The 24,541-nt window shown below is 36.6% G+C and overlaps 2 protein-coding genes across 2 annotated transcripts; both read right to left on the bottom strand.

The window, feature by feature from the left end:
- Nucleotides 1–217: 217 nt before the first annotated feature.
- On the bottom strand, nt 218–4,475 carry LOC105058753 (uncharacterized). Its single transcript, XM_010941785.4, is given in 3 exon segments — nt 218–1,190; nt 1,193–1,409; nt 1,899–4,475. Coding segments are annotated over 3 exon segments (1,584 nt in total). The 5' UTR covers nt 2,532–4,475; the 3' UTR covers nt 218–456.
- Nucleotides 4,476–7,408: 2,933 nt separating this feature from the next.
- LOC105058752 (basic helix-loop-helix protein 79) lies at nt 7,409–10,556 on the bottom strand. Its single transcript, XM_010941784.4, is given in 9 exon segments — nt 7,409–7,698; nt 7,911–8,025; nt 8,126–8,338; nt 8,963–9,034; nt 9,167–9,252; nt 9,255–9,300; nt 9,396–9,614; nt 10,042–10,182; nt 10,185–10,556. Coding segments are annotated over 9 exon segments (999 nt in total). The 5' UTR covers nt 10,275–10,556; the 3' UTR covers nt 7,409–7,681.
- Nucleotides 10,557–24,541: the final 13,985 nt, after the last annotated feature.

Here is a 24,541-nt window from a genome sequence, read left to right as displayed (position 1 = left end):
AAATGACATTGGAAGCAAGGTAGCCTTATTGTTTCTTCCATATATGTGACTCCTTTGAATGCATTTTTGATATTAATCATATATAGATTTGAACAACATTCTCTATTGCATGAAGGGCATCACTCATACTATCATGTTATCCTATAAAAACCTGTCTGGTCTCATTGAGATATCTGAATTACATTTATAATGTATAGAAATGTAATTTACAATAATATTTCAATAAGTGGAATAAACAATTTATATATATTTGGGAGCCAAGGTAGTTGCTGTAATAGTTGCAGTCTGATAATTACAATGAGAAGACAGCATCAATATTTTCTAATATCTTTTTCATGCTCTGCTAATACCCTCTTTGGAATGCTTTGCATCTTGTTCCACCTTTACCTTTTCTCCACACAGCTACCATGAGAAGTCCTATAAAGACACCCCCTCCTGATATTTCGCTGATAGGTGTCATTTGGCTGAGGCTTTGCTCGCAGCACTAGATTCAACCTTTTCCTTCGATTTGGCAAGCTCACTTGGCTTGACAGAGAGAACCAGGTGAACGCCAGGATCTTCTTCACTACAGGAACTCTCATGGAGCAATGAGTTGTTGATGGATTGCACATTGCTATTAATGCTTGCAGTGATTGCTGGATTTTCATTATCTGTATGATTCAACATCTGCTTCTGAACATCTTTATTACCACTGCTTGCCTCCGCTTTCTTGTTAATGTGTTGGACGCTTTCCTTCCTTGTGGTCTCATGTCCTACAAACATGGTTGCACCCTTGTTCTCACCTGCTAAGGTGATGATACTCACCGCGCTCTCACTCCCCAGCTGCTGCGACTGCCCAAGTTTCAGCTTTTGGACCAATGTGGAAATGCCCTCGTTGATCTCTTTATGAAAGCTTGCTCGTTCTCCATGGGATGGTGAAGCCCATGGGATTCTTGTAGTCCCCATAACGCTCTCCCTTCCCTTGGGCTCATCCAGATATGTCTGCTTCACAGTGGTTCTAGGTTCTGTCACGCCCTCACGTGTGTCTAGATGCGGTTCGGGTTCTTCGAAATGAGGTTCAGTGACAGATATCTGGATTTCAGTTGTATCCTTCGACTCATCACCAGACAAAGTTGATTTCTCGGCAGGCTGTGCTTCTGGTTCTGTTTTAGGCTCATCATGTTTATTTTCTTCAGATGCAGTTTCTGACTTGGGCTTCTAGGTTCTGTCTTTTTTATCACTTCCAAGTCTGTTTTTGGCTTCTCTTCAATAATTTCTTCATGTTTTTCTTTTTCTCGTGGGATTTGGGAAGGTTGTTTTTCTTCTATTGGTTCTTCAGGTTCCGTCTTTTTCATCACTTCTTCAGGCTTTTCTTTTTGTTGTGGGATTTGGGGAGGTTGTTTCTCTTCTGTTGATTCTTCAGGTTCCATCTTTTTTATCACTTCTTCGGGTTTTTCTTTTTTTTGTGGGATTTGGGGAGGTTGTTTCTCTTCTATTGATTCTTCATGTTCTGTTTTTTTATCACTTCCAACTCTGTATCTGGCTTCCCTTCAATAATTTCTTCAGACTTTCCTTCTACTTTTGGAATATGGGAAGTTGCTTCTTTTAATTCACTGTCTTGTTTTGATCCCATATCTATTTGGGCCTTTTTTTCTACTGCTAGCGGCTGAGAAGGTTCGGTGCCTTGTTTTGATTCCGTATCTGTTTGGGCCTCTTTTTCTATTGGTTGCGGCTGAGAAGGTTCTTTTTGGGCCTCTTTTTCTACTTGTTTTAGTTCCGCATCCATTTGGGCTTTTTTTTCCACTTGCAGCGGCCGAGAAGGTTCGCTGTCTTCTTTTGATTCCATATCTATTTGGGCAATTTTTTCTACGGGCAGTGGCTGGGAAGGTTCGGATCCTATTTTGGGCCTTTTCCTTTACCGATGGCAACCGGGAAGGTTCGCTATCTTGTGTCGATTTGGTATCTATTTGGAGCTTTTCTTCTACTGGGGGCAGTTCCTTTCTGGATTCTTGTTCTTCGCTTGTTATAGATTTTTCTTCTATGATTTCCTTGGGTTCTGTTTCAAGTATAGCATCTTGCGTAGGAGTCGTGCCAAGAACAATATCAACAGATACTGTTTCAGGCTCCGAGACCTCTGTGGTCTGGCTTCCAGCGCCAGGTGGCTGGGAAGCCGGTTCGGGTTGGGGTTGCTCGGTGGTCTGAGACAAGGCCTCAACCGTAGGCCCAGAATCTTGTGCTTCGGGCTCTACAGGCTTTTTGGTGGGTGATTCAGGTTGTGAGACAGGTGCAGTAGATAAAGATGGGGCAGGAGAGACTTCCTGAGTTGCTGCTTCCTTTTGGGGCTGGGTGGCTTCTTTGGTTGGTGAAGGAGGTGTCAAAGTTGCTGGAGGTAGCCTTGAAGGCCTCCTGGACGGTGACGGTGTTGCTGCTGACGGTGATGGTGTTCTTGCTGGACCACGGGCAGCCGGCCGTCGAGGTGGGCGTGCAGTTTGTGTGGGGTTGGCCCAGTACCAGAAGCGAAATGGCTGCCGCCTTCCAGGTTGATTGGCCATGCCTACTTCAAAAATTCTGTGGTAAGGATAGGAAGAGGGGAAAAAAATGGAAGCCTCAAGAGTATTGATGGATGCATCGGACCACCGTGATGGAGAGATGGATATATAGTTGCATTGAATGGCAAAACCTGTTCTGCTAAGTTAGCATCTGATTCTTCTGAGATTTGAGTTCAAGATAGGTATATACAAGTAACTGCTCGAGGAAACCCCACAATGAAAAAACCGCTGGCTTGAGAGGAAGGTTTCTTCTAAGGCACCCATGGCATGTATTGTCAGCAGTTCCTTTCCTCGTAGGGTTATCTTTTCTTGTCGAGAGGTGAAATCCAAGTGGCTTAATCGAATCTTTCACCATGAAGTACTGTCTGGTATGAGCATTTTAAGCCTTAGCCCACAATAACCCTTACCCAAATTATTTAAACCTTGGATATCAGATTCCAGAAAAGAGGGTTAGAATGACTTTATTTAAAAGAAAAAAAGGGCAGTGCATTGACTTTGCTTCGAATCTTGAGGAATGATGTGTAACAACCGTGCTTTGGATCCTTCGGGCTGTTACATTCCTAATCCAATAAATCACTTGCGAGACAGGTGTAAATGGCTGACCCAAATTTGGCCAAGTTTTAAGCTTCACTAACGCCGTGATTCCGCACCACCTTCAGTTTGTAGCTTTTATCATCTCCTCCATTCTACGTTCTGTGAAAGCACCTTAAGCCCATTTTTACAGTCTCAAACTCCAATATTTCCTCATTTTTCATAGTGTTCCTACAGCAAGCTGTATGAACTCAGATCCTTGATATGCATCATAAGACTATAAATAATTTCTGTCATCTTCCCTTCAAGTGGGCTTATGTAAAAGAGGTATATGAAACAATTTCTTTTCCGAGGGTGGTCTAGCATCGCAAAATTGAAACTAGATTTAAGATTAGCAATGCAAATTTAAAAAAGGAAACAAAATGGTAATCTACATTGTTCGTATATTGATGTTTACCTTCTTGGCTCAAAACGCCAAGCACATACTCCAACCACAACCAATAATACATCACTCCAATTTTAGACTAGATACAAGTCTATGAATAATACCAAATACCAAAATTCGTAATGCAAAAGAATTTCTCGCAAGTGCCAACCATGACTAAGACTAAGGTGGCTTGGATCCTGTTCTCCAATCCCAAAAAAACATTCTTGCCAATGAGATAAGGATTACTGAACTTATACGTGACGCAATCTGTAACCATAGCTAAGTTGACATCTCCCATTCCTTTAAAATAAGAAATATGGTGATGTTTTATCTCAAAAAAAAAAAAAAAAAAAAAAGAAAAAAAGAAATATAGAGTAATGTTGAGATCGGCAGCAAATCACCAGTTACAACCAACCTCTCCTCTACCTCTCTTACTCATTCTGCAGCTGTAAATAAAAGCTCACCTCCATGGTATCCATAAAAAAGCTTAACGAAGAGCAGCATCGCGTCCAGGGTCTGTTTGGCGAGGGTCGGAGGCGAACTTGCCGCAGATCGCCCAGACGAAGCGGGAAGGGGGGCGTCTTCCTCCTCCTATTCGGAAGCGATTTGGGTGGTCGAATGGACGAGGATCCGGAAAGAGGGAATTGGGGGTCGAAGGGAGGCCATGGAGGGATCGAGCGAGGTGGAAGCGAGGGCTTTGTCGGAGGTGGGAGTAGAGGAGGGCTCTCGTGGCAGAGAGAAACCCTAAACCCAAACCCTAATCTTTGAGAGAGGGAGGCGGAATCGTGAGGCGAAACAACTGGACACCCAAAAAAAAAAGGAGGCTGGGAAAATAGGAGGCTGGGAAAGCAGCCACCTCTTTATTAATCAGTAATAATAACTCAAAAAATGCAACGGTTCAAAGCACAGAGTTGCAGATTATTATAGGTTAAAAATCTATAACAGAAACTTCCTAATGGCTCAAAATAAAAGCCACCCACATTGCATCCACAAGCCAAGGAAAAGAAAGCCACCCATTCAAAAAAGCTGGAAAGCTGATCGCACTTATTTACACTAAAATATCGAGCCAGTATTTTTTTTTTTTTTTTTTTTTTCAGGAAAACGGAGACCGGTCAGAGTCATTTCAACGTATTTGGTTCGGATGAAAAAAACAAAAAAAAAAAGAAAAAAAAATGAATCTTATCATTTTTTTTGATGAAAAATTATTATGAAAATAAAAAATTTACTATATTTGATTGAAAATAATTTTATATAAAAATAATATCAAATTTTAAATAATATTTTTATATAAATAATTTAGATAATAATATTTTTTTAGTTCATTTGTTGGTTATTTATGATCCATATAAGTGCTATTAATATTATATAAATAAGGATATTTTTGCTAAAAAAATGATATTTTCATATTACCTCTACTCAGTAATCCAATGTGGAAAAATAAATACCATCTCTTGGTAGTATTTATTTTTTCTTCTCTATCAGAAAAATAGATATAAGATTCATTATTTATTTTATTATTTATTTTATCTATTTTTTATATCAGATATGATAATTTGAAAAAAATTATTTTCTCGTACCAAATTATCTTCAAATAAACATGCATTAAATATTTTCAATTATCTAACAAAAACCAATGGCATCTTATGCATCGATGAATTTAACACATAATTCAGTGGTTACAATGACCATAAATTAAGGCAGTTGCCTCCCAATGTATTTCTTAAAAATTATTGAAGATCAATTGAGATGTAATTAATTATGTATATAAATCATGCAAGTCAGCTATTATGTGTTAAATGAGGAGAATATGGACAGCAATTAAATCAAGTGTTAGAAATATGTGTGCGTTCTTTGTCGCATCTCCACCTTCTGGGAGCTTATCCATCTACTTGCAGCCATACGTGATCTAATGGCCATCAATTTTATTGGACAAAAAAATATCATGCTGTGATATTAAAAGTAGGTGCCCATTTAGATAAATCCTTCGTTCTATTTTCAAATTAAAAATAAATTTTTATTTAAATTTTATGTAAAAATAGTTCTTCATTTCAAACATAAATTAAAAACAAATCTTCATTTTTGACTGAAATAACTTTTATATCCTTATATCTTCATATAATAAAGCAGTATTCTTTACAATAAAGCAGTACTATTTTATAATACCATTACATTACAATAAGGCAGTACTATTTTATAATAAGACAGTATTTTTTTATAATAAGACAGTACTGTTTTATAATATCTTTATATTATAATAAATTAATACTATTTTATAATAAAGCGGTACTGTTTTATAATAAGATGATATTATTTTATAACATCCTTATATTATAATAAGATAGTAATTTTTTATAATAAAATAATATTATATTACAATAAAACAGTATTGTTTTATAATATCACAGTATTATTTTATAACTACGAAAATAATTTTATCATTTCATGCCATTTGGCAAACTATCTTTAAATTATGTTGCAAATAGAAAATATTTTTTACTTAAAATTTAAGTAAAAAATTATTTTTAAATTTAAACTCAAATAAAATTTTTTTATTAATTTATTTTTTTAATAAAAAATTATTTTTACATTCTGGACCATGACGCCCCCTTCTATTGACACATCAGAAACGGACAGAAGTACCATCCAAGTACTAAAAGAGGAGGTACCAGGCCTTACTCGCAATTGTCCGATTTTACGGCTTGGAGCCATTGTTTGGTGAGATTCGAAATAATTATTCGTACGCAAACTTGATGTGACACGTCTCAACGTGTTGCCTGCGTAATACTTAGCATATATATCGTCTTTCGGTTCATCAGATCTAAATAGACTAGGATAGGTGGACTAAGGTACTGGGCCTCCTACTAGATTCCTTTTTCCAAAAAATTCGAACCCGCATACGAAGGGCCTACGTCTCTCCGGCGAATGTGACGTGAGAGGACGGTGGTCCGCACCAGCTCCTTGTAAGAGAATCTAAATGAGGCCCAAGAATGGAGTAATTAATTACATCCTATTCCACATGCACCAATATTATTGAAGCATGACATCAATCAAATTTCACATTCATATGAGCTTCATATTACTGATCTTGGATCATTACCTTATTCATCTCATCCCTGATATCCGAATATTTTTTTTAACACTCGGGTTGCATGTGGTGTAAGATATAATTTTTTTGAAAAAAAAAAGAAACTGACAAGTCAGATTGCTATCCTAAAAGATATATTAGAAGAGTTCGTGAAAGATGAATCTTTATGAACATTATTATTCATGGATTAGAAGCTTATTTTTTCATTCTCTCAGCAAGACACGGTAAGGGAAGATGAAGCCAAACCACATAAATCTATCAAGGAAGGTTGATGGAGGGTACATTGAAAGCTACGCAAGATGTTTGGGACCACTTCAAGATAATGGAATAATATGTAGTTATAATGGTCCGCCCAAACCAGCTAAAATAAAAGGTTGGGTGCATGTGGAGGCAGTGGCTTCAAACATATGGTTGCAACTCTACTGAATATAAAAATTCTGCAAATTGACTAATTCTCATCTTTGTCAATTGACTTAAACTAATGGAGTAGTGGATAAGTTTGTGGATGCAAATTATCCAGTAATGTTTGTATACGTTATTAAACAGTTTCCTATTAGATGATCATAGTAACAAAAAAGAACAGCATTTTGTTTCTTAGGAAATTGGGTTTCAAGAGATTGCCGAGTCAAATTGCAAAATGGAAAATATAGGCACCACTTCATCTTGATATTGTCTTCTTTCGAGGCACAACCCAAAACAATCACAAGTTTTAATTTTGAAAATTCATATTATATTAAATGGATTGCTATGGATGGCACCTCCCTCCTTTTGGAGAACTTGGACAGGATTAGGATTTTTTTTTTCCCCCTCCAAACCTTGAAAGTGAAAACAATGAGAGATTATAAACATCACTTTGAAAGTTTATTTCACACGCAAAAGTCATACTTGATTGACTCAATTTGCGATCGTTTGTCACACATAATGTACGTACTACCAATATGGTACACATTGCTCTTCTTACTGCCACACAGTATAAATACAAACGTCCTTTTTTCGGGGGTTGAATAACATATGTCCTTAGTAAAAAAGATTCTTCTCGCTTGGAATCGGGACACATAACCTCCAAGGAATTTTAATATAATATATGCTCACATCTCTGTCTTGGCATTGTTATGGGAAGTTATCACCTGCAAAAATTCAATAAAAACATAATGTAAGATTTCAAATAGTTCTCGCATGATATTAAGTTAACCTATTAGTACTAAACAAATTAATGAATCATCCATGGTGATCAATGGCAGGAAGAGAATGAAGTCGAGGTATGAATTTTATGTTTCCAAATGCTACTCTTTTGTACATATACTTCCATGTCCTCCATATAGGATAGAGGTATCTTTACCTTGCAATGATTGAAAAGGTAAGTCAGGCCTTCTCCCTTGATAAAATTCCACACCATAGATGTTATGCAAGCCAGCAATATCCCAAGAAGAAGGATATGATGAAGATCTATGAACCTGAAATGTCCTTAAAATGTTACTAATAATTGGTGGCTACCAACTTTACTCCATTATCTGATCTTCATAAATTTTTTGAACGTGGTTATAGAAGTAATACATTGAGACTCGAATCCAAGATTGTGTCAGGCAGTAATGCAGGCATACTCATACTCATGGTTCGGCCGAGAATTCGATCTGAGGAGCACATATCCACGTCAAATCCACAACAAGCAGTTGTTGGATGCAAGGAGTTGAACTGAATATACGGGTTCCATTGCTTAGATGGCATATCAAACATTGGCATCACACCAGGATTGCAAGCTAGGTCTATCTGTACCAAATTAAGGAAGGTAAGCCTCACTAATTTTTGGTGAATATGACATAGCAAATAGAGCTCAATGCATTTGATTTCTAGGCAATCAGACAAATGCTAAATATTAAAACAACCTCATGCAACAACTGATCAAAACAATCAACTTGAACACTCTCACCAATAGCCACCGAGACGGTAGTCCAAGTGGAACGGGCATTACGCTTCCACTAAAGTGGACAGAATTCGAGCCTCGAGGGTCTTTGATTAAATGATGGATTGATTTTTCGATGCCTTAGTCGCAACTGTGCGGAGCGGTTCTGATCCATCTGGTGCCTTTGAGTTCGGCACTGGGGTGACCTACTCACCCAATGAGGTGGGGAGAACACCAGGCCTTCCCTAAGGGCTCGCATGGAACCGGCCTTTAGTGGAGGGGGCGCTACCCTTCCTTTTATGTACCCAAAAAAAAACTCTCTCACCAATACACAGGCCACACCTTGTATGGGCTCCATCAAAGACCCTATTTTTTTCCTCTCTTATCCAGAATGGGATTATGATTCCAAATTTACGAGATCAATGCTGCAGACCTATTAAAATTTTACTGCTACAAAAATATATATATATATATATATATATATAATTCACCTCTCTATCGAAGAAGTTATCAATGTGGAAGTCCAGCCTCGGATTCACTGCAGCGAGCTTCATGGATAAGAACTGTTGCAAAACCACAGAAGAAACAAAAAGAACAGAAAATTCAAACCCACTTCGAATCACTAACTTCTTCTTCTTCTTCTTCTTCTTCTTTTCCCTCAAAAAAATGGGACTGTAGGGGAAGTCGAAGACTACCTCAACTTGCCTCTGGAGAGATTGAACATAGTTGATGATCTCATCGAGCATGCCGGCTTTTCCAGTGATCTTATTGCACCCGGGACCAAGTCCTGCAAATACTTCATCCTCTCACTAATCCTTTCCCTCCTCACCTACACCACAAACTAATCGGTTTAGAAAGAGAGAGAGAGAGAGAGACAGATAGAGTAGGGGGGAATGCGAACCAAAAATTAGGAGGCCAACTTACTCTCTCGGCCAAGCTATGACTATCTGTGGCCTGGCCTCGACGTGCTCTAACATGGATGCACTCAGACTTTGCTGGCTTCATGCTCCTCTTTGAGGCGTCTCCGGAGGCTTCCTTTTTACTGTTGGCTTTTTGGCTTTCTTCTGTTGCTCCTCCTCTTTCTGTTCCTTCTTTCATTCTCTTATCTTTCGTTCCATCCTTTGTGGTGTTGCCACACCCCACCTGCTAGCGAGGAAAGATCACTTTCATGCTCTAATTTGCATTTATGTGCGGTAGCAGCTTGAATTTTCTTTAATTTTCAAAGAAGGATTTCTCTATAACTTTCACATTTTGAGCTTTCATGTTCACGTTAAAAAAGTTTGATCTTTAATTATGTCAATAAACGCCAGAGCTTTGGGGAACAAATAGTAAATAATAAAATTTCAGTGCACGCGGTACTTGACAAATATTTACAGTTTACAAATTACAATACCTTCATACTTTTTCATCGGAAGAAAAAAAACAATACCTTCATATTTTAAACTACAATATCTTGATATTATAAGCAGTACTTCAATGCTGATTCCATATTTGGTTCATGTCCATGATGGAAACTCTGAAACAAAATCTTGAAAATCTGAGAAGGAGAGGAATACTCAATTAATGTTACCTTTTGGTTGGAGATATTCTCGACCTTTCTCTTCCTCGAATTCTTGGTACTTGTTTCCTTCCCTGCATCATTGGCAATTGAGCTGATAATTGGAGGCCTGGTATCATGAATGCCATTTGGTCATGAATGTAGCTAGCAGTGCCACTTGTGTCGTGATCATTAGAGTTGTTGAGAGATTGCATTGAGGTGGGGAGAGGAACAAGATCTCCAGCGTTGCATGCATAGTCGTCCATGTTGTGAATCAGTTGTTGATGTTGCTGTTGCCAATTGAGACCAGCTCTTTGTTTTTTTTTTTTTTTGGTAGAAGAGACCAGCTCTTTCTTGATCCAGGACAAAGAGATCGGAAGGAAGGAGGAGCTTGGAGGCACCGTACTATCTCGCAGCTACTGAACTATATATAAGCAAAAGAATTAAAAAAATAAAAATACTTCCTGACTCTTATTATTTTTTGGTTTTCTTTTTGAATTTGTGTAGGCCCAGGAAGAAGGAATGATGAGCACTGTCTTTATACTTTCTTAGAGGGGGGGGGAGAGCAGTGTCTTTATATGTTGGAGGCCTGGCTGGATCAAATAATTGAGACATAGACTGAGAGAATATAATGGATGGGGAGGATGACAGATGTCTACGGGGAACATTATCAGAGAGCCTCCTTCCCATCATCTATGATTGGGGGTCCACGGCGACAAGACCGACGCGTGGGCGTGTCCAGGAGATGCAAACCACAGAGAGGTACGGTTACCGGGCACAGCACCGCACCTCCTCATTGGGTGACGTGGCGGAAGGTGGGATCCGCTTTTGTAATTTTGCCAAAATGGGGAGCATCCTGGCCCCGAGCAAGGCCCCCGCTTTCTTCATGAGGCTACCTAAAATGTGAAAAATCATGATCCTTGATCTTAATTGGTATCACATCTCCATCATTTTCATTGAGGCTGCTGGGATGTTTCTACGTGTTCAAGTTGAAAATTCTGAAAAAATCATGTTATTGAGTTTCTAATTTGTATTTTTTAAGAATCTATTTAAACTTGATTCGCATCCTAATTTTTGAACTATAAATAAAAAATAAAAAATTCTCTATAAATTTTAATTTAATGGATTTGGTTGATATATGGTTATATTTAAATGGCTCAATCTATGTTTCTATATAATTTTTAACCCAATCTTATAGCAATAGCTAAACATATCCTGAATATATTATTTTTTATTCTATAATTTTAAAGTTGATGTCTCCCAAAAGTTTTCTCTATAAATTCAAGTGAGTATTAGATCTGGTTCTCTTTTCATCGATAAACACCATATAGCGCATAAACTCATACAAGGGTATATTTTTAAAAAAATTATGCATAAGTTCATCAATCATTAGAACAAAACAATAATGATTTACCACTAATTTAAGCTTAAAGTAATTGAAATTATACTTATTGTACTGCAACAACAGCATACATATTCTCAATAATTATAGTATATTATTCATGTTCATCCTTCCTTCTAAAAATCCACCAACTTCTTTTGGGATTTTTTTCTAAGTCAATATAGATCATATATAGACTTTTTCTCTTTTCTTTATATCTCAAAATCAAATGTTTAAGTACCCTTCTTGTTAATTTTTTGAGGCATAAATCCAAACTTGATGTCTAAAATAATTGCTATTTTTCTTGATCCTTTCGTAATTACCAGTTTTCATAATTTTAAAAAATGACTCATAAGCTTAATTTCCTAACAATTAGAATAATTTGTACATAAAATTTATTGATATAGATAAGGATTGCAATACTTCTTCCCCTCATCATATGAGATTTTCTTAATTTTTAAAATTATATTAAACAAATTAGCAAGCCAATTTAATCCAATATCTTTCATGATTTTCCAACATCAATAAGAACTTTATTTCGCCATCATACTTTTAATAAAATTTTCATTGCTTTGAGTCTTCCATTTGATTACATCTTGATCACTTACGTTATTGTATACTTATATCATCATCATCATTATTATTATTTATAGAGAAAAAAATTCTTTGTGCACTACGAGCGGTATAAAAAATTCGATATGAATGCATCGTCTCATCCAATAGGTCCATATAGTCACCACTTTCCAATGCGTATTTAATGCCTGCAAATCGATTTTTTTATTAAAAAATTTATATGATAAAAATATCTTTATTTTTTAAAAAAATTATGACATCATGTAGTATAATATAGTCCAGAATATCATAATATGACCTAAGATATCATAATATGAAAGGGATATTTTTGTCCAATCATTTTTCAACGCATATTTAATACTGCAAGTCGATTTTTTCATTTGAAAATTTTGAATAATAAAAATATCCCGTTCTTTAGAAAAAATAATGATAGTATGTGCATATTATGGTCACAGTATGTTATAATATAGATATAGAATGCCATAATTTTTCTAAAAGATGGAGACATTTTTATCGTATAAAATTTTTCAATGAAAAAATCGATCGGAGATATTAAATATACAATAAAAGATGATGATTATATAAATCAATCGGACGAAGTGGTATATTCCACGTCGAATTTTTATACCATCCCGGTGCATCAAGAATTTGGCAAGATGCCGCACGGTTTTTATTTACTGTAACATTAATTGCAGAGGAGTATTTACAAAGCTTTGGCAACTGAAAGTGCCCAGAGATCAGTTAAAGAAGGTTTAGGTGGTAGGCTGTGGAAAAACAGCTTAAACCCCAGGACTCACTACAAGAGAGGTACACCAAGCACCTTCAAACCTGATCGTTGCAGCTCCAAAACAAGGCACAGGGCATGTCGAGAACTGCCGGTCTCTCTGCCCCAGAAGATGGAAACTTTCAGCCGGTTGCCCAAAGGAGACCAAGCAACCTTGGACAAAAGATAGGACAAGATGGTGGGATTTGGACAAAATCCTTCCATGCATCTTTCTTCATCGATTCTATCTTCTCTCTCATCCTGCATCTTGTGGTTTGAGTTGTTGGCATGTCGTGCAGGGCATGGATCCAGGAGATGGTGATGGGAGATGGCACCGGATCCGAGAAAGAGAATCTGTCAGCTATCGGTCTCTCACTAGCTCTCTGTCTCTCCTACACAATGATATATACGCTTACAAATGCTTGAGAAGGACCATATATTTGGATGATATGTGGTTTGGTTCTTCCTGGCCCTCTGGACGGTATCAACAAAGCGCTGTTATTCCTTTTGCTTTCTATAAACTATATCCATAGGAATTGGAGGATGGCTAGCCAATAATTTTGAAGTCGACCAAATCAATTTTAAGATAGATATGTGTTTTGATGTGATGATCTTGGCACATTAGGCCATTGCGTAGCACCTGCGCTCTCTCTATTTTGGAGGTTATATGTCTAAATCTTGCGGGAGACTTCTTGAATTCTTGACGCAACTAATGCTGGCTCGGCGATGCTCCCTTTTAGAAGTATAGAACGGCACGTTACTTGAAGTAAATCCACCGTATCGGCTGAAGTTTTAGAACAAACATCAAAAAAGAGATACTCAAAGAAAAAAATTTATAAGAAATAAAAATATTTTATTAAAATAATAAATTTTCTATACCTTCCAAGGAGATGATAAGGATTCTTTTAAATAAAGGATCATATGGATGAAATATTCGACTCCACCTAAATTCAAAAAATCAAAACCTATTGGAAGACAAACTTTAATAAATTCTAGAGGGAGTAACTAAGTAAAATGAAACTAATCTTCTCTAGAAAGAGAAGCTCTCAGAAAACTTTATTCTTCCCGCTTTTCTTAGGCAGCGTCATGGCAATGATGGATGCAGACATGATGGTCCATGATCTCTTCTGACGGTCGACATTGCTTCTTTCCGATAGTGGCATGACGGGAGTTACTTCTGAAATTCAAATTTTAAAATTTTGATGTTAGGAAAAATTTTAAATGTTGATGTGATGTTTAGGGTTCTAAATTGTTGGTTTTCTTTTTCTCTTATTGTTGGTTTGGGGGCCTCTTTCTCTTTTATTTTGTTGTTTCTTTTTTTGCTCTTTTTTTTTCTGTATTTTTTTTAATAAATTTGGGTAATTACCTTGCTAATGCATATTAACCTCTTTTTATATAAAAAAAAAAGTAAAATGAAACTAAGAATGGAGTTTCTGATAATAATACGACGAGCAATGAACTTTCAACAAGAAGTACTTGAATTAAAGCTATGTTTGTTGAGGATGTGAATGTAATCTGGAGCTAGGATTGATAAAATCTGCCCTGTAGCGTCATACTTCACCAACAAAAGTAACTCCATTAAGACCGTATGTGCCGTATGTTGGAGGGAATATTAAAAGAGGTCACGAATATAAGTTGATGTACCAGGGAGATTGATGTTACCGTTGAGATGTAAAATCATGACATTCAGGTTCCCAGTCAAGACTTGGTTCAACAAGGAACAGATTCGGCCCTTGTGATTTTAGCAAGGTGGTAGCTGTTCTAGGATTAAAATCGCCAGCTTCACAAAATTATCCAAGATTTTTGCAAGCTTGAAATTTGCTTGCAATGGGTCTGTAACTCCAAAATTATCACGTACGTCAAGCGCCATGAATCATCGTCTTCGGAAAGATCCAAAATTACAAAAACTTAGATCCTAGCTGCTGAGTTTCCAAAGCTTGGAGTTGCTATGGGGCCAGTATCTTAAGCCGCTTAGCATTGCCATCCCCGATTCACGTTCATGTTGTCATTTCTGCTGACACTTGGTCGCTTAGGCCCCTCCGCTCTTTTGAGTTGGTGTCAATGGGATGCTCAAAACAAATTGACAGGGACCCGACTCTAAACAGAGGAGTGCCTGATGGCATCTAAGCTTTCCCAAAGGGAGAGAAGAGGATAGGTGTGAGGATCCATATTGGCATTTTCTTATTTCTGCACCAATTATGCATTTGCTAAATCTTGCATACTATTTATATGTGAGCAAGAAATTCGAATAATATATCTTTCAGTTAGTTTTTATTGGCCAAGATTTTTGATTGTTGTGAATGACATCGGAGTGGAGTAAATCTGGTCTATAGCCTATATAGACTATGATATACCAAAGTACTTAACTATTGAGGCTATTCATAAGCTGGTCATAATGCTTGTAATTAAATCTGAATGAATTTAGATTTTTAATCTAATGAGGATGTTAAGACTTAAATGAAAGATTATATAAGAATCTATATGGATGTGTGTTTAGTTCTAAGATCGTATATTAGATAGATCTTCAATATTTATGTAAGAATAGAAAATTTAAATAATATTTTGTGTAATTTTTATTATTATTATTTTTTGCAGATTCGGGGTTGTGTTGTTCGGTGGCTTACTATGTGATTGGGAAGAGTAAACACTCTCCGAACAAGAGTTCTTTACCCAAATAATATTAAAAAAAAAAAATTACAAAAGTAATGTATCTTTCAACTTATTTACAGAGATAATGCAAAACCACAAAATGCCATTTGGAATAGTATTTATTGGATAGAAAATATCATTTGGAATGATGTTTTTTCGCTACACGTCCCCACCTCCATGGCACTTCAATACACATCATCTTGGTAGAAAAAATTGAAAGCGCCATTTGAAATGACGTTTTCAAATTAATTTTAAAAAAATAATCCACCATCATCCTATTAAATTTAATTTTTTACTGATTTATTATTAATTTTAAAATAATTTACAAAAATAATTTTAAAATAAATTATGAAAATAATCCACCTCCAATCGGAACCGGTCATCCTCCAATCTGATTCTGCTAGCTCTCATCTTCTGATCGGATCCGAATCCTCCTAGCTCTCATCATCCTCGATCATCCTTTGATCAGATCCTCCAGCTCTTATCCTCCGCTCGGAACAGTCGAATCCTCCCAGCTTTTATCCTCCGATCGGATCCGATCATCCTCCGGTCGGATCCGATCATCCTCCAGTCGGATCCTACCGGCTCTCATCCGATGGATTTAGATCCTCCAAACTCTCATCCTCCGATCGAATCCGATCGATCGATCCTCCCAGCTCTCATCCTCCAGTCAGATCCGATCGTCTTCGGATCCTCCCAACTCTTATCCTCCAGTCAGATCCGATCCTCCCAGCTCTCATCGGATCTGATCGTCCTCCAGTAAGATCCAGATCTTCCCAACTCTCATCCTCCGATCATCCTCCGATCCGAGCTAATAGGATCCTCCCAACTCTCATCGGAGGTCGTGGTTCGATGTTCCATCAGGAGATGATCTCCAAGCCATCATCATCATCATGGATGTGTATGGATGCTGACCAGTAAACCCTAAACTCTAAACCCTAAACCTTAAACCCAAATCTTAAATTCTAAACCCAAACCCTAAATCTTAAACCTTAAATCCTAAATCGGAGGTCGCTAACGTCCAACCAATCTTGTGATGTGCACTGATGTGGACAAAACACTGTAATCTAATCTGACCTAAAGTTCAGTATGACCTAACCTGACCTGACCTAAAGCACCGTGTGACCTGACCTAAAGCACCCAGATACCGTGACTTGACTTAAAATTCCTGTGATCTGATCGATCCGTGACCCAGTAAGCCACCCGTGACCCAACAGGACTAACCAGATGTAGGCGACTAACCTGATGTAGGTGCCTACATCTGATTGTAGGCGCCTCCTAACCATGGATTGTAGGCGCCTACAATCCAATTTTCACAAAAATCCAAAAAAATTAAGCACCCATGTGGGGGCCTACATTTGGATTGTAAGCGCTTAAAAAAAATAAGCGGCTAAGCAGATGTAGGCGCCTACATCCAGATGTAAGCGCCTACAATCCAGGTTAGGCGCATAAATTTTTTTAAATTTTTTAAGTAAATATGAATAATAATATTTTATTTAAAAAAATAAAAAAATTAGATATTTCTGGATTGTAGGCGCCTACAATCTAGGTTAGGCACCTATTTTTTTTAATTAAATATAGATAATGATATTTTATTTAAAAAAATAAAAAATTAAGTGTTTCTGAATTAAATATAAAATATAGTATTTTATTTTAATTTTTTTAATTAAGTGTTCCCAATTTTTTTTAATTTTTTTAATTAAATATAAAATAATAATATTTTATTTAAAAAATAAAAAAATAGATGTTTCTGGATTGTAGGTACCTACAATCCAGATGCCTAATTTTTTTAATTTTTATAATTAAATTTAAAAAATAATATTTTATTTAAAAAATAAAAAAAAGATGTTTTGAATTCAGCACCTACAATTCAGATGCCGGCGCCTACATCTGGATTATAGGTGCCTACAATCCAAGTTAGGCACCTAATTTTTTTTAATTTTTTTAATTAAATATGGATAATAATATTTCATTTAAAAAAAATAAAAAAATTAGGTATTTCTGAATTATAGATGCCTACAATCCAGATGTAGGCACCTACATCTGGATTGTAGGTGCCTATAATCTAGATTAGGCACCTAATTTTTTTAATTTTTTAATTAAATATAAAATAATAATATTTTATTTTAACAAAATAAAAAAAAATTAGGTGTTTCTGGATTGTAGAAGCCTACAATTCAGATGTAGGCACCTACATCTGGATTGTAGATGCCTACATCTGGATTGTAGAAGCCTACAATCCAGGCACCTATTTTTTTTAATTTTTTAATTAAATATAAAAAATAATATTTTATTTAAAAAAATAAAAAAAATTAGATGTTTTTGGATTGTAGGCGCCTACAATCCAAGTTAGACACCTAATTTTTTTTAATTTTTTTAATTAAATATAAATAATAATATTTTTTAAAAAAAATAAAAAAATTTAGGTGTTTCTGGATTGTAGGGTGCCATCTAGGTTAGGCGCCTAATTTTTTTTTAATTTTTTTAATTAGATATGGATAATGATATTTTATTTAAAAAAATAAAAAAATTTATGTGTTTCTGGATTGTAGGCGCCTACAATCCGATTAGGTGCCTAATTTTTTTAATTTTTTAATTAAATATAAAAAATAATATTTTATTTAAAAAAATAAAAAAGATTAGGTGTTTTTGGATTGTAGGCACCTATAATCTAGATGTAGGCGCCTACATCTGGATTGTAGGCGCCTACAATCCAGGTTAGATGCCTAATTTTTTTTAATTTTTTTAATTAAATATGGATAATAATATTTTATTTAAAAAAAATTAAGTATTTTTGGATTGTAGGCGCCTACAATCCAGATGTAGGTGCCTATATCTGGATTGTAGGCACCTGCAATCCAAGTTAGGCGCCTAATTTTTTTTTATTTTTTTAATTAAATATAGATAATGATATTTTATTTTAAAAAAATAGGTGTTAACCAGATGTAGATGCCTACATCTGCATTGTTGGCGCCTACAATCCCGCACCTACATCTGGATTGTAGGCACCTACAATCCAGATTAGGCACCTAATTTTTTTTTTAAATTTTTTAATTAAATATGGATAAGTAGATTGTAGGCGCCTACAATTCAAATGTAGGTGCCTACATTGGGTTGCTCCAATCTTCGACCTTTATATATTTCGAAATGGAATACTCTTTCTTCATCTTCATCTGCTTTCCTTCTATTCTTAGCTCTCTGCTTTTCTTCAATCTTTAGCTCTGCTACAAAACCTCCTTCTATCAACCTCCTTCCATCTTCTTCTCTCCATCTCCTTCAGAATCCCTAGCTCATCTTCACAACCATCTCCTCTCCTTCACCATCTCCTTTTCTCAACCAGAATCCCTAACCATCTCCTCTCCTTCTCCATCTCTTTCTCGATCAGAATCCCTAACTGTCATCTTCACAACCATCTCCTCTCTTTCTCCTTCTCCTTCTCCTTTTGCTAAAAACCTCCTTCCATCAACCTCCTCCATCTCATTCTCGGCATCAACCTCCTCCATCTCGTTTTCGGCCAATGGCTCCGAAGATGCGTCTTCCCCAATGCTAAAGAGTCAGCAGAAGTCAAGAAAGCAGAGGAAGGGGAAGAGAAGCAACCGAAGCACCATCACCTCCTCCTCCTTCAAGATCTTCTCCTTCAACAACTCCTACCTTAAGATCGCCTCTTCCTGCAAGACCTGTAAGTGACATAAATATTCTTTCCAGTCGTATTGTTGATATGAACTTTTTAGATTCAGAAGGATTTGAGATTGCTAACTTAATTAGAGTCATGAGATGAAAATTTATTTACACTGCTGAAGCTCTGATATTTATGAAGTTAGTTAAAAAATTTTAAAAATATAAATTTTTAATTCACATACATGTAATAATACAAGATAACTACCTATCTCGCTCTGGTCAGTATAAGAACCCTGACACATAGCCCCTGTACAGACAAGCTAGTACTGCACTGTCCCAACTAAGCCTATAAGCAAACTCTAAATCCTTCAATAATGGCAAAAATATCAACTTCATCTTGTTTGATGAAGTATCAGGTAATAGAACACCACCTAGCAACCGAAGCATCTAGCCCCTGACATACTACTGTACGATCTCTTCTGGTGCATCATCTTCAATATAAAAATATCGATAATGATCATCCAAACACTCTATCCTGAGTCGTGAATGATCAAAAAATTGAGCGTCAGGCTCAAATCCTAACAATCGTAAGCACAAAGCCTGCCACTTCAGAATGGTAAGCGTGGGATCAACTCCGATAACTGGATTGCCATCAACGGATAGTCCAGTAAGGATGCTGACATCTCAAAATGTAATGATCGCCTTGTTGAATGGAAGATGAAATGTATGTGTCTCTGGACGCCATCTCTCAAGCAAGGCAGTAATGAGACCAACATCCATCTGCATGCGATCAATCCGATACACTCTATAGAATCTCAGATATCGTAAATAATCTAGCACTATAACTGGAATATACTCTGTCCTCCAGAAGTCAGCATCAAATCGTCGTAGTCGAAAGTGTCTGGACTCCTGAAATAAGAAATAATAATTAGATAATGTATAGGACTTTAACAATATTTTTTTATAAAAAATATAAATATGTAAGAGTAGGTATGGAATGCTTACACCGTCATCTAAAATAGTCTGTGATCGATGGTGCTCCTGCAATATAAGAATACTCCTGTCTCGAGGGTCTGGATGTCGTAGATCGTACGCCATAACATGCTAATATATCTAAAATAATGATATATATCCCAAGTGTATTAGAGCATAAGAAATATAATTTTCAATGTACGAAAATGATGAAGTGATTAAAATAATAATTAAAATATATTTATAATATATCTGATAGCACAACATTGTCACATAATATATTTCTGGATATAAAATAATATTTAAAATACAATCTCATAAAAAGATATAAAATAATATTAAAAATATATCTCTGCAGCCTTTAATTTCTTCCACTGCTTGAAGTTGAAGTATGTTGAAGTATCCTAGGACAGCGGCGGCGATCATGACCTTTTTCTTACAAATACCACAATAATTCTTACTTCCTATTTGCCTATCATCCATCTCATTTCGCAATCTTGTTGACTTTGGTATGTTTTTCTGCTTAGATCTCAAACGATGATGATCAGAAATATATTTGAACATAACTGTATGCATTTAATAATCTTCATGTGGTAATAGATTAAATTCACCACTTCAAATATTCATATATGCTGTAATTGTATATGCATCATCCACAAATCCACTAAAATATACAGTAATTTCTTGGCATATAACTAAAACGTATGAACATGGATATTTGTACATACTTCACTTTTTACAAGAATATTTTCTTTCACTTAAAATAACAGTATGTGAATTTTCTCCACCTCGTAATCCTGCACTTGCTCTCCTCATCAGCACTTCATATATGCCTCTTTGAAGGTTGAACGTCGTTACTCGATGCTGATTAGCTTTAACTTGATCTTCAGCAATATTAATAGTAATATGAGGAGTAAAAAGATTATTTGGATTCTACTGTACATATCTTAAGGCTTGGGCATATCTCATATTAAAGTATTTTATAAGATGGTAAAATGTCATTTGAACACAAGCTGTAATTGGTACATTCCTAGCTCCTCGTAAAACACTATTAAAAACCTCCGATAAATTTGTAGTTAACACACCATAACGCAGACCATCATCATGGGCCAATGTCCACTTCTCTTTTTCTAACTCAGACAACGAACTCCAAGCCTCTTCGTTCACTGTTCTGATCCTACCCATGATAAAATTGAACTTATGAACTTGATGAGTGCTTCCTGCTTGCCATACTGCTCTTTTAAGCTGCATATTTTTAAAATGAGTATTGAAATTACTGTAAATATGTCATAAACGGTATCGATGATAGGCACGTGGTAGACTCCATCTAATAGATTCATCTGTAATGGCATTTAATATACCTGGATGCCTGTCAGAAATTAAGCATACTCCATTTCTATCTTTGACGATATGTGTTCTCAGCTAGAAAAGAAATCAACTCCAACTGGCAGTCGTCTCTTGATCCATAATTGCATATGCTAAGAGAAAAATTCCATTCTCTGCATCAATTCCTATTGCAATTAACATCTTACCTTTAAACTTTCCATACAAGTACGTACCATCAATGCTGATTACAGGACGGCAGTGTCTAAATCCTGAATGGATGATTTGAAAATCCAAAAAATATAATTTAAAATCCGAATATTAAAATTTGTAGTTTGAAAAAAAATTTATGAAACAATAGTATCGGATTTTGTATGTTGGAGTGCAGCCATATAATAAGATAATTTTGCATAAGATGGCTCCTATTCTCTATAAATATCAATCAATACCTTTTACTTTTCACACCATGCTTTCCTGTAAGATACTGTGTACTGAAATTGATCATTAACAGTTGTCATAATAGTTTCAACTCTAACACTGGGATCCTTCTCAATAATATATCAGACTAGTGTGCCAATCATCTTCCACTGATATGTTTGTGGTCTCGACTCAAACCCATAAACAAACAAGTATGAGGACCCTTATATTTTGTAATTTAAAAATATTCATGCTTTTTCAACAATGCAATACGAAGCCTCCATTTATAAATTTGTACGTTATCTGATGATGCACATCGTTTTGAATGTGACTGCATCACATTATATGTCCGATACTTCATAATGTGATAAAGATCAACAGCTCTCTTTAGATAATCTTTACTCTTAAATATTAGACCTTTCAAAAATTCAGTCATAGAGGAGTCTCAAAATTGATAGTCAGAATCAATCTTCATCAGTACTAACACAACCACCATCATCTAAATTTATATTGTTAAAAAATTATAGAGGTTCGTGCAAATGAAATTGAGGTTCTCCCATATTGTATCATCTTCATCACCATCTCCATCTTCTTCATCATCACCACTACTGTCTTCATCCATCCAATAGTCTTCATCCTCACTTTCATCTGACTTAAAATCTAGATTATTAGAATTTATTCCACCACCTACCCAATCATCATCTCCTATACGAGTCTCGTATCCTGCACTTACTACTACTTCCACCATAGGAGAAGTCACCATAGCAGAAGATATCACAGGAGAAGTCATCATAGGACTTTGAATAATTGGACAACTAAAACCAGCAGTAGTGGAATATTATTTTGTAAATATGGTCTTAACACTATCTGTTTGCACCATCGGAGTTACTAAAGGAGAGGAAGGCCCAGGAATATTGCCGTCTTGGGTTAAAAGCTGACTATAATACTCAAAACTCGGTACATCTTTTTTTTTAATATATAATTTCAAAAATTGATATTTTAAATATTTCAAAGAAAATGTCAGTATTTCTTGAACATCTTCATCATCATCAATTGGTACTCGATATACTTGCTCTGCATTAACTGCCCCAGCAGATTAGAAGATCTCCATTTCAATTTGAGTTCATATTTTTCTTTGTCTACAGGAATACTACTGTATAAATGGTCCAATAATTCTTGACGTGATAATGATGAAGATACCCCTAATCATCCAATTTGCAGGGTGACTATACTGCACGCCAGCTTCGTCATTCTGTATTATGCTATCATAATATAATAGTAGACGAACCCGAGTAGTGTCCATTTTCTCACAAAAATCTATGACAATATCAAAATCAAAAATTTCGTATTAATAATTATTTTATCATTTCAAATGACTTACATGATAAATATGCATCCTATCATCAGCTAATAGGCAAAGATAGGTCCTATCCCATTCAGAATTGCATCAATTCTATAAGTTAATCATAATAATCAAATGATACACAATAGGGACAGAAAAAAATTTCGACAGTATTTCTTCTTAGTTCTCCCCACACGGCTGAAAATGTGTGAGAAGAACTAAAAAAAATACTGTCCGAAATTTCTTTCGAACCCTCTGCATATCGTTTGATTACTGTAATTACTTATAGAATTAAATGTAATTTCCAAACTGTCCAAACTGAATAATCAATTGATCAATATATATATTTTACGATATCCGTATAAAAATATATAATTAAATTATAAAAATTTTCTTTGAGTTTAGGTCGAGATTAAACTTAAGTCCAGTATTTTGAAAAATATACACCTACAGTCCAATATTTACGAAAAACCTACAATTTAATCTTCACCTTAGGGGATTAACGTATAGATTTTTCATAGATGTTAGACATGTAGGTGTACGTTTGAACTTATGTGGTAATTTCGATCTTAACCTCAATAAAAAAAATTATAATTTAATCATATATTTTTGTCTACGGATGCCGTAGAATAATCTACATTACTCAACTGACGGGTCTATGGATACCGGATGTCGTAGAATATTTAAAATTCTTAAATTAATCAATAATATTAATCAAATTGAGTTTAACTGAGATAAAAAATAAAAAATAAAAAAATATGGTAGTGGTGGGATAGGGGGTTGGTCGAAGGCTCTAGACGGAGGCACGAGGGGTAGGAGAGGAGGGGTCCCACGATGGGAGAAGGACCGTCAAAGGGGGTGAGGGGGGCAAGGGGGCAGCCACTGTCGCTACCGCTACCAAGGGGTGAGGGAGGCGGGTGGGGAAGGGGGCGGGTGTTGGGGGTGGGGCTGCCGTCGGCCAGAGGGAGTGAGGGGAGGGGTGGCGGTCGCCGCCAGAGGGTGAGGCTGCTGCCAGCCCACTGTCATTAGTGGGGGTTGAGGGGAGGCGGGTGGGGAGAGAGCGCGGCCGCCATCGGGGGACAGGGTTGCCATTGGGCCACTGCCGTCGGGGACAGAGGAGAGGCGGGTGGGGAGGGCGGCGGTCACCGTCGGGGGGTGGGGCTTCCTCCGAGGGGTGAGGGGAGGCGGGTAGGGACGACGGTCGCCGCCGGGGGTGGGGTTGCTGTCGAGCCAAAGAGGGGTGGGGGCCAAAGGCGGGCGGGTGTGGTCGCCGCCCCGAGCCAAAGGGGGAATGGAGCTGCCTGGGCCGAGGGGGTGGGGGTGGCTGGGGGGTTCGGGGTGGCTGCCGCCGGCAATGGCAGAGGGAGAGGGAGAGAAGAAGGAGAGAAGAGGAGGAAGAGGGAAGAAGGGGAAGAGGAGTTTACCGGCACGGAGGAGGAGGAGGAGAGATCAGTCGCCGTCGGAAAGGGAAAAGTCATCAAAGAGGGGGAAGTCG

Source organism: Elaeis guineensis, chromosome 15, assembly GCF_000442705.2.
Source record: "Elaeis guineensis isolate ETL-2024a chromosome 15, EG11, whole genome shotgun sequence".
In the NCBI taxonomy this organism is placed as follows: domain Eukaryota; kingdom Viridiplantae; phylum Streptophyta; class Magnoliopsida; order Arecales; family Arecaceae; genus Elaeis; species Elaeis guineensis.
The sequence above is the reverse complement of the archived record's forward strand: the minus strand, read 5'-3'. Positions and strand labels throughout refer to the sequence as shown.